General features: G+C 38.5%; 1 protein-coding gene across 1 annotated transcript; it reads right to left on the bottom strand.

The window, feature by feature from the left end:
* Nucleotides 1-2,646: 2,646 nt before the first annotated feature.
* Nucleotides 2,647-6,565, bottom strand: LOC149847428 (F-box protein SKP2A-like). The gene is made up of 4 exons (XM_089998419.1): nt 6,345-6,565; nt 3,378-3,726; nt 3,142-3,283; nt 2,647-3,023 (listed from the first exon to the last, which is right to left on the bottom strand). The coding sequence occupies exons 1-4, from the start codon at nt 6,563-6,565 to the stop codon at nt 2,653-2,655; spliced, it is 1,083 nt and encodes a 360-aa protein (XP_089854545.1). The 3' UTR covers nt 2,647-2,652.
* Nucleotides 6,566-11,873: the final 5,308 nt, after the last annotated feature.

Genomic DNA, 11,873 nt, shown 5'->3' with positions numbered 1-11,873 from the left:
TATCATTGCTTGGCATGTACTTGGGCATTTAGAGCAATGGAATATAAGAAATTTAGCCCCAGCAAAGGAGATTAAGGATATCTTTTTACTTGGTCCTCATATCCTACAAAACTGATTGTGGCAGTCGTACAAATAGACTTGAAAGTTTGAGGTAACCAAGTAATACCATGAAATAGAATGACCCTCAAAATAAGGACATTAGAAAACTCTACCTCGGCATAAACTCTTGGAGGGTAGACGCATGTATGTATAACTTATCTTTATTGTTATGGTAGCATGAATTACTGTTACAATGTTGACTGTCTACATCATTGATTTACATGACATAGGGACCTCTTCCATAACTTTAGGATCCCTGTATCATAGTCCATCCTTGTCACAAATGTAGAGCTCTTCTGTTCTTATCTTTCTATGCTTGGGCATTAGAAGTCCTTTGTTATCTTTTTCCGGCATTAAGCAATTTTGATGCCTGTTTTCAAATCTCCTCTTCTATTACTTTAAGACACCCTTGCAAACTACCATTATTGTTATTGACTTTGGATATGAGAAATCGAAGCTGTCCTATGGTAATGGTTCAACTTGATCAGTTCTAGAAATATAAGGAACTAAAAGAATCTATTTGGAGACCTCATCCCACTCATCAAGTTGATTTGTCCATCCATAACTGACAACAATGGATAAACCATCAAAGAGTTGTGGCTTTGACAACTGGATCGAATGTAATCAATCCTCACCTGTTGATTATACTCTGTAGCAACGAGACATACCTTAAATTGCTCGTAAGCAACAACCCTGAATATAAATAAAGAACTTGAGAGGCTGGTCCACCATGTTCAGACATATTGTTGATGGTAGTAAATATGATATGGCCCTGCAGTTGCTATGTATAGATTTTACGATGATTGATGATGGTGCTAATGGCATGATAGCCGTTCTTCACTCTGATTAGGCCATGGTCATGATAAATTTAAATGTGGACAGAAGGAATTTAGGAAAACCTAGAATAATATCTAAATAAGGTTTGGAAAGATTTGATGCTGGGTCTTTGATAATTCCAAAGATTACTTTTGTTATAATTGGTCTTGATGATGATGAACTGCTTTTTGATGTTTTTAACCCTTATCTGCTTTCTCTAGATCCCCCAATTCTGGGTTCCGATGTTAACATACTCCTATCATCTTATTACTTTCTGTATTGATATTTCATAAATATGATAGCACATCTTTTTTATCTCCACTAAGAGACCTGAAATAAATAAGGAATCATTCAGCAGTGCAAATGGCAGTGGCAACCAGGAAATGAAAATGAAAATTGTGATTTCAGTGATGGCTTTACTGTTGTAATGTTCTTGTGCAATTGTGATCTTCCGGTCAATGTTGTTCCTGATGTCGGTCATCAAACTCAAATGATCACAACAACAATATTGGTCCCTTTAGTTTAACCATAAGTTCTGTGTATCTGCCTGCAGAAAGCCCTCGGAGACTAACAGCATCAATCAAGAAGCATCATCACAGAATAGTAACCAGGGAGTTGGTCTGGCCTCGATTCTCCCCAAGCAAAACAATTAGCCATATCGTCATCCAACATGGAGGCATAAACTGCAATTTTGACTGATGTGAGTTTTTTGTTCATACCCTGAATACCCAACCCAATCCGTACGTGTTTTGTAGTAAAACTAAGCTTGTGAAATTATGTATGAATCTGGGTTTGAGATTTCATTTTCGTGACTTCGCAAAAGCCGCAAGACTTTAATCCGAACGGTGGATTCAAGTGTGAAATTTGCACGGATCTAGCTTTGAGATTTCATTTTCTTGACCCAACAACGGCCACAAAAGTCTAATCCTGATCCAGATCTGACTTGTTATTTGGGCTGGATCTGACGACTTGTTATTTGGGCAGGTTTGAGTGTCCCTGATGGGTTGGATACCAACCTGTTGGCAAATCTTATTATTATTTTTTCCCTATTCCTTTTAGCTTTTGGGAGTGGGAGTCCTACAGTAAATCCGTGTTGGAGAAATCTCTTGATTTATTGATGAACGTGGCAGCATATGCACATTCTGATAGCTGATCGTGTTAGAGAAGAAACTATACTTTTGAAAAGCATGGTTTGAAAGTGTAATCGGTTGAGACCCAGTCCAACCTGTTTATGGCACTCAGCCAATTTTGAAATTGGTGAATGGATGCATTCCTTGTGATGATAAGTGGCATTCACCACCCATATTGTCCGTTTTGAAGACCACCGTCTTCAAATTTATGGGGCCCAGAAGAGATGGCAATAGCATCAGTTGCAACTCTCATTGGTTCTATTGAGAGAGAGAGAGAGAGAGAGATTTCACCCTTGTTTTATCTGTTGCCCTAAAAGAATCAGATAACACCAGACTTTAAACAACGTATCAGAATGAAGAGGCAGGTGCGGCTTAACTTGATGCTGCACACTGGTCACAAGGCTTTCCTCTTGGCTATCTAATAACTTGACATACACATCTAGTCCTACAAGGTGTTTCCTAAGCTAAAAGCTACACTCTAGCTCTCCCTAATGGAAACTTTCAAAGTTCAACTCACCCAACGCAAGTGTAAATCTTATACACAGATGGTCCTACTTTCACTCTCAAAACCACCAGCTAAAACATGTTCATGAATCTCTGTTACACATCATTCAAGCCGCAGCTTGTCAGGCCTCACAGCAGCTCTGCATGCCTGGACTGCGCAAGCACAATGCACAGACGTAAGGCTGAGGCACCCGCTGATTATGAGTGAATGCCGCCCCAGGCATGTGTGGAGAGCCGGGAAGGAATCACACAAGGCCTGGACGGCCAGAGGAGTAAGGGCAGTGCATTGGCTGATGTTGAGGTTCGTCAGGCCTTCTCCATGCTTGTTCAACACAGATTCCCACAGTCCTTGCTTCCCCCCATAACGACTGTTAGCTAGAGAATACATGGCCCTGTCAGTAATATTTTGACAGAAATACAGACAGAGGGACTGGAGGCAGTGGCATCCGTTTGCGAGGGCAATCACACTATCATCTGCAACGAAAACAAAGAACACCCATCATTGTTAAGCAAAGCTGGAGAGAACAGAAACAAGGAGTAAGAGCATCACACAAAGGACTTAATGTGATAAAAACGACAGTATTATATGCACCGGTTATGAGTACACAGCCACACAGATCTAGAGCCCTGAGATCTGGACATCCTCTGGCCAAGCTAATCACTCCAACATCACCAACACCTTCACACCACCCTAAATTCAGAGACTGCAACTGGTTGCAATTATATGCAATTGCCTGCACACAAGGCAATTGAAAGGCTGGTAAACATAGACATGACTTCCATATCATGAGCCTGGGCAAACATTTATCAAAATACAAATCAAATAACCTGCAGGGCCTTGTCAGATGCAGCCTTCGTGCATCCACAAAGATTCAAGTGCTTCAAATTCCTGCACTTGCTAGCCAGAAATGTGAGGGCATTATCGCTGAAGGCAGAACATCCACTTATGTTAAGCTTGACCAGCTGGGTGCAATCGCTTCCCACAGCATACAGTGCACGATCAGTGAGCTTGAGGCTCTTGCTGAGGTCAAGGTGCTGCAGATCACGGCAGTGATTAGCAACTGCTTCTACAGCCTCATCATTCAGTTGAGGCATGTTCTGGCGCAAGATTAGCGTCTGCAGATTTGTGAATTTAGGTGCAAGAGATAGCAAAAGGTTGTTCATGTTGGTCTTGCACCTGCAAGGAGAAACTTGAGCATTCATTTTTATGAAGGCTAGACATTCTATGAAATTAAATTACATCAGAGAGATGCTTCAAATACAGAAAACCTGTAATGAAATCCTCATTCAAATTCAAAGCTATAACTCAGTCCTAATTCAATTCAAGGAGACAGGAGAGCACACGAGGACAATGGCATCATAGTAGAAACTGTTCAAAAAAACTTGTCAATGATATAGATAATACCGAGAATAACAGCATACACGGAAAGAAAATAATCCACTGAGCTTTGAAACAAATCTTGTTGAATATCAGCATAATGCTACAGAAATACAGAAGTATTTTAGCAGCAATTTCTAAGCGGAGATGCTGCAGCTTTCATGTTAAATAAATATGAAATGTTGGAAAATTCATATTATAAATGTAAATAGTGCTGCAACTGCAGAGTAAATCCATAAAACGTGTGTGAACTTCATGAAACTCACCCATTTTATTATTTCATGTAATAATGATATAATCATATATACACTGTTTTTCTAGCACCAAAGTTCTTTAAATCAAAATAAAGTTTCAGTAACAGTTAGGATTGACGTGTATTCAGCAATAGGATTCATGAACAAGAATTCATCAAATTAACTGGTAAATCTCTTGCATCTTATAGTCGGCAAACATGAGAAAGAAATAAGAACTTAGTTCCAGACACAACAAGTTCAAACAGATGCCATTATCTCTACAAGTTTCTTACGCTTGCTAATAGTTGCTACTGTATCTTACAATGTTTTCAAATACAGAAGTGCCTATGGATGATTATAATCCAAGTGACATCTCCTAATTACCATTCATAAATGTGTTATATTCTACAAGGAATTGGGAAGCAGAGAAACACGTGATCCAAAGTACACCGTTCTCATAATAATCTACACCTATCTCCTTTTCCAACTTTGGCTAAAATATTAGTGATATTCAGGCGCTTCAAGGAAGTCTTCACAATCCTCACCCCTCCTTGCACTTCTCCATTCTTTCCACCTCGATCCTAGTCCACAATTCAGTCCTCAAAACTATGGCTTACTAGCCATCCTAGACCAGTAATAGGATTGAGCAAGATGTGACCAATCACGTGTAGTACAATAAGGCAAACTGGCAATCACTTTGAACTCCAAATCATCTGATACTCTCAGTAAAGGAGACAACATAAAATCTGTGCAATTGTTTCTTGCCAAGGGTGATGGTTAATTTATCTATATTTCTTCACCCTTATGGGAATGAAGGGCAAGGAAAAACTGACTAGAACTGGTTAGGATAGTACGATCAGTGATTGCACTAGCTTGCAAATGCAATTTACAGTTCCTGCCTGAATCCTGATAAATTTCATTGATGCTTTCTTCAATACAAAAGCATGTTTATGTAATCAGCTAAATATCAGGCCAATCTAAAGATGCCAGCTTCTATATTAACTCTTGTGAACGAGTTCTACAACAATGACCACTTTGATCTTCTCTAGAAATTTCAGCACATCTACTACCAATTTTCCATAGGGTGAATGCTCTTATGGGGCCACTATACCCCTAATGAGTATACAACAAAGAACAGAGTAGCAAACATCCAGTCTAAGCTGCTTAAAGTCTTAAACCATAGCAATAAATCTTGCTCCAGTTTTGTCAGCAATAAAGATTTGGCTAATTGCTGGATTAAAAAATTTCAAGTTAAAATCTTTTATATCTACAAGATATTTTGTGTCCCAGATCCCATATTATGTCTACCCATCTTCATGAGACATAGCTTAAACATGTAATTCTTTCATGGACAAGGTCTAAGTTGAACACAAATACATGTTAAGATATCCAGCCAATAACCCTTTTTTTTCCTCTGAGAGAAAGAAATTTTTATTATCAGCAGTTCAAAGAAAATAAAAGCTATTGGACCAATAAATGCACCAGAACTCAACGAATCACAAGGCTGCAATATTAAAAACCACGGATAGGAGCATCTTTTTTGAACTATTAAATCCATTTCAGTTGACATATATCAATCCGTTATCTGTTAAGATACTTCATGAGCAACTTAGACAGGATTTGGCACAGTAATACCTCTTGAGAAGCAGCAGATGATTAAAGTTTATACCCTTCCAAACATAAAATTAATGGTTGATTATATTTTTGGAGCCTAATTTGTGAAAAAAATATAACTGAATCATACTCTTTAGCTGCTTTCCAAATTTAACAATAACTAAAAAACCAAAAAGACAATCTGCATGGTCCATTATAGCTAAATGGGAACCAAAAACATAAGTTCATCATGGCGGCAGAAAGAACGCACAGACAGAACAACAAGCTCTATCGCAAAACAAAGTATCAAAAAGTTGAGTAGTAGTAGAAGAAGAAGAAGAAGAGGAAGAATCATGATACATCACATCATGGGCGCATGCAAGAACCAATCACAATCAAAGCATCATCCGACAAGTCCTAAAAGACAATATATTGACTTGTTAGCAAGTCTATCAAATGAATGGAATGGAACGAGCAAAAAAAAGAAGAGAAAAAACAATCAATCCACAAGATCACCATGAATAACCGATATAACTATACTAAAAAGATAAATAAATCAACAGAGGCAGATTACAAGCCGCTTCATCTCACCATGACAAAGAGAGATGGGTGAGGCCTATGCAGATGGCATCCCTCCACCAGGTACAGACACCAGATGCCATAATAACGGTGCGATTATCCACAAGGGACATAATCCGCAAAATAAGCTCCATAGGAAGGTCTTCCCATTCCCCAAGCAAATTTCTCCCAACAACCACAAGTTTCTCCAGCTCCATGTTCAAATCCTCTGTTTTCAACCCTTCAATCATCATCACCAACAATCAAAAAACAAGAAAATTGTAACCAATACCCTCACCACTCCTAACTGGAATACACCAAGAGAAGCTGCACAGAGCAGAAACAGAACCAAGGTTTACAAAAAAAAAAGAAAATATACAAAATGAGAAAATGGTAGGAGCCCAAGTTCTCCTAGCCCGTTACAATAACGAAGAAGTAATATAGAGCAAACCAATCACAGAAACGTGGACAGAACAGGGGTTTACACGAAGCAGAAAAGGGAAAACACGAAGAGAAAGAAATAGATTGGCCAACAGGTGGCACACAGCAAGTAAAGACAGATACTCATAGTCGGTTCTCCAAAGCCGAAATTGGAAGCAGAAAATACCACCAACATAAGATTTTCATAGGATAAAATACACACTCTAGAATTAGGAACAACCTAACGAAATCCCTCACTAGAGGAACTCTGGATCCGGTATTGGATAGAAGGCAGTTCGGAGAAATGCATTTTCACCCAATAGAAACCGAGCCGTATGAGGATGAAAACACCAACAAAAATTTGAAAACAGGTGGGACTCACCAAAGTGGCTCCCTGCTGATGTATAGGATAAGGTTTCATGAGACAGAAACTGCCGCTTCTTATAATCAGAATATCAACATCAACACCAAAAATCATTCCAAAAGAGACATTTTCATAGACAATTCAAGAGTTCCATAATTGTGAACAGCCTACAAAACCAATTAAAACCAACAAAGGACGTTAAAAAGACCACCTTGCGAGAGAGACCTGAATCACAAAACACTCCAAACCATGGAAATGGGTAACACCAACAAAGTAAAAATAATAGTACGGTTGTATAATTGGTGGGGGTCTGCCTAACCCAAGCTTGCCTATAATAAAAAGTAAAAAATGAGCAAACACCCAAAAAACATCAAAATTTGCAGAAACAGAGGACCAATCACACCCACCAAACCACACTGACCCAACATACCTCCAAGCCAAGCACACGATCACCAATGAATTCAGATAAAAACTTCCCAAAAACAAAATACCCCAAAAGATCAAACTCCCTCAACGCCACAAAAAAAAGCATCCAGAGGATCATAGCCGGAAAGCTAGACCCCAACTCAACGACCCCGTGAGAAAAAACATCAAACAGAAGAAAAGAAACCCCAATTCCCAAGATAAAGGAAACCAAGAAGAAACCAACATCAGCAAACCAATGGGAAAAGGAAGAACCAAAGAAAACAGAGCAAGTGGGGAAGAACCGTTCACCACCTGACCAATACGCAAAGGTGGTACAGACAACAAAAAATACTGGACGTAATTCATCTTCCGTACGCCGAGAAATGATCGAAATTGCTAAATCAGAGAGACAGAGAGAGAAGCTGTTGAGTGTGGGGAATTGAAATTTGCAGAAAGGAAGCGATTTGAGGGAAACACTAGGTGGACCCGCCTTGAGCCAAAGGGCACGCCAAAAGTGATGTCCGATGAGACCGGTGTGGGACCCTCCCCCGTACTACCAAAAATATGATTTCTACTCCCTAGGTCATCTTTGGCTGTACGAAACCCTGAGGCGGGACCCAACTTCGAGTTGGTGGAGTGCAGTGGGACCCACTTGGACCCTATCTCCTGATCCTCTCTCTCTCTCTCAATTATTCTACGTTTCTTTTTAAGTAAATTGTACCGCTTTTAGTGTATCGCATCTTTATTAAGCCTAAAATGAGCACTTGACAAGACGCACACTCTCTCTCTCCACTTTCTGATGCATTTTACAAAGACTTTGTTTCATTCTCATGGAAGGAAAGGCCTTTCACTAGATTTTTTTAAAGAAATCTTGCCAACTCAGATTTCTCACGAGAATGTCTCCATAAGAGGTATAGTGGCGGGAGAAACTAGAGCTCAGTTGTGCTATCATGACATTTTCTTACCATGATGATCATGGTCAATGTTTGTTTCACTCATAACGAAAGAGAAGAAAGAAAAGATGCAAGCTTAGCAACTTTTCATGAAAATTACATGAAGCAAACGTGCCAAGATCTTTCCTTTAAGATGCATTTTACAAATAAAAGTTGAGCACATTTCTACTTTTATTTTCTTTCAAAGTACGCATGGTGGTGGGGCATGATCATACCGATTTCACTCTGTGATGTTCTGCTTTTAATAAAGAAACAAAGAGTGGGTTGCACAGTTAACTCTTTTTTTTGCTGTGCAGACTCGAAGCAGCATGCCAAAGACAATGGTGTAATTCCAAAAGCTGATCTCTCTCTCTCTCTCTCTATATCTATATCTATATCTATATATATATATATATATATATATATATATATATATATATATATATATATATATATGGATGGATAGGTGCTTAATAGAATATACTTAATGATACGTAGTTTTTTTACTCTTTGGGTGTCTTTTTTGCAATTCTGACTCCATAAATATGTTGGGAATGTTCAATTTAAGAGGAATCCACACCTGGATCATGTGTTTTCGATGGAACAAATAATATTTGAAGCTTCAAAAATTTACAAAGATTTTAGATCATTGATTTTTAAAACCTTATAAAAACACACCCATGCTGATTCCTATAAAATAAATTACATAGATCACACATGTAGGGTCAGAATTTAATAATAAAATAAAAAATCTAAAAAACCCATTACTTATCATTACGCATATTTCATTAAGCACCTACCCATATATATATATATATATATATATATATATATATATATATATATATATATATATATATATATATATATATATATAGTGTGTGTGTGTGTGGTTCTATACGTTTTTTTTGGAGTGTACTTAGAAGAGTCAAGATCAGGTGCAATTGCATGACACAAAATTTGTGCATTTCCATCAGGACTTGGGCCCTACAACTGACAGACCATGTTCTCAAGATGGAGGGTGATAAGGTGTAGGGATGGCAGTGCGCAGGAGTGGGGAACAAGGTCTCAACCCTCGCCCTGTCTCAAAATCTGAACATTCATCCCGGCCTCTATCTCTGCAAGGGTTTGGATTTTAACCTCCATCCCTGTTTCATATCCTCCCTCGCCGGTCCAAACGTGACGAGGGGGGGCGGGCCCTCTTTCCTCTCGGTCCATTGCTATCCCTGAAGAAAGATTGGGGACAGCGGGAAAAGCGTAAGTCTATTTCCGCTTATCCCTGCAAGGGTTTTGATTTTAACATCCATCCCTTCTTCCATCCTCGTTTCATATCTTTCATCCCGGACCAAGACCGGGCAAAATTGGAAAGCAGATCAGGTGATGCTGAAAATGAGCGTTTTTGCTCATGCTGACATCGTGGCCATCCGATTTGCATTTTAAAAAAAGTTCACAGGTCAACAAAATCACGTGGCATTCATCCAAAATGCAAACAGACGGCCACGATGTCCGCATGAGCAAAAACGCTCATTTTCAGCATCACCTGATCTGCTTTCGGGCGGAGCCCAGGCCACTGCCATCCCTAATCATGCACAAATATTTATGTAATCATAAATGTGATAGTGACACTGTCAACTTTATTGATCCATGTGGGGACATGTATTTTAACGTTTACTGATTGGTCACATGTACTAATTGCATATCATGATAAATCTCTCTTGGGGGTGTCAATGGGTCAGGTTAAATAAGGTCTGATTAGAATTCGGGTCAGGCCCTAGATCCATGGTTTGTGAAATTTCATACTCTACTCAGGCTCAACCAGATTTTTGATTAACATCCACAAATTTTCAATGTAAAAAATATAAAAAAATATTATTTTATAGGGTATGATCCTGGTCGATCGGGTTCATTTAATCTTTATAAAATTCTAGTATGGTTTATCTTATGAAAGTTGTGATTGGACCCGAGTCCAGACCTGATACCATCATCTCAAATCAAGTCTGGGTTTGGTTTCACAAGAAACGAAACCAAACCTCTCTCTCGTATTCATACGAGTTTATGAGACAGGAGATATTTATGCATTATCTCGAGGGATTAATATCAATATATAAGTTACCATCAAGAGAAATTTATAAGTTACAAAGACCAGCACCTGTCATCACCATTGCAATTAACAATTTTGTCTGATTTAAATTTCTTGATGATACCAACAGGGGTGCATGTCACCATGGGTTGAGACGTTGCAAGTTCAATATGTTGTGTAACTGGTGGGGCTGCCTAAACCCAGCTTGCCTATAAAAAAACCAACCTTCTTGTTGATCATTAAAAGGTGTCATGAAATCATTCAATAGTCTAAAATCAAGCCCAATATTTTGGTGCTGCCATCTATGCAAGGTCAGCCGCATTGAGAGAATCAGCCAAAAAGAAAACTGTTTTGGAAAAAGAAAGCGTGATTGGTTGAGGCCATTTCTTGTCATGAAATCTTGCCGTGAGGTTCAAGACTCGTTCTTAAGCCTTTATATATATATATATATATATATATATATATATACACTGAAATATGTTTACCAACCAAATATGTTTGCTGATATGAATAAAGATTTTCATAGGTTTTTTCGTAAATCTAACCCTTAAGATAAATTCTGCCTAGTCCATTTGCTACATCATAATCGGATCAAGAAATCGACTGTTGGTCCATATATATATATATATGAATCATCACATTGAAAAGCATGCAAATTAAGTAATGATTAATTTAGTCTTAAGAAAACATTCAAAAATTCAACTTGATCCGCTTGCTAGATTTTTATCAAGTTTATTTTATTTTGATTGTTTCTTCTTTAGGTACAAGCATAATTCCCATAGTACAAGCAATGAGAGAGAGAGAGAGAGAAAGAGAGCCCCATGCTTTTATGCGACCAAAATTTCCTTCTCTACTGCAAGTTTAGTGTTAGATAGACCCTATAAGGCTCTGTTTGGGAGCCAGAGTTAGAAGGGAAATGAGAGGGGCAATGCGAGTAGAGAAGAAAATGGGTAATGAGAATGAAGTTGTAAACTATGTTTTCGCAAAGATGTAATTAAAATGTGAGATGAGAGATCATCTTCTCCCCCATCTCTCAATCTGAGCTACTGAACACCAATGGAGTTGGGAAATTAATTGAATCCTTATATCCCCTTTCGTCTTCTTTTTCTTTTCAAAGGCAAACTGGGGTTAGGCAGACCCCCACCAGTTATTATTCAAAGTATCACTGGGGTTTGAACCTGCAACGTCCCACCACAAGAAGACGTGCACCCACAGTTCCTACCAACCACGCGTTGGTTATATCCCCTTTCATCTCCCTCCCAAAACTGGCTCCCAAACATAGACTAAATGTAAATCTATGGGGTCCACGGTGGCAAATATTTTGAAATTATAAAAATGATATTTTAATCACCACTAAATTG

This window comes from Nuphar pumila, chromosome 2 (genome assembly GCF_984573655.1).
Source record: "Nuphar pumila chromosome 2, dmNupPumi1.hap1.1, whole genome shotgun sequence".
In the NCBI taxonomy this organism is placed as follows: domain Eukaryota; kingdom Viridiplantae; phylum Streptophyta; class Magnoliopsida; order Nymphaeales; family Nymphaeaceae; genus Nuphar; species Nuphar pumila.
Note: the sequence above shows the minus strand (reverse complement) of the source record. Positions and strands in the feature narration are given on the sequence as shown.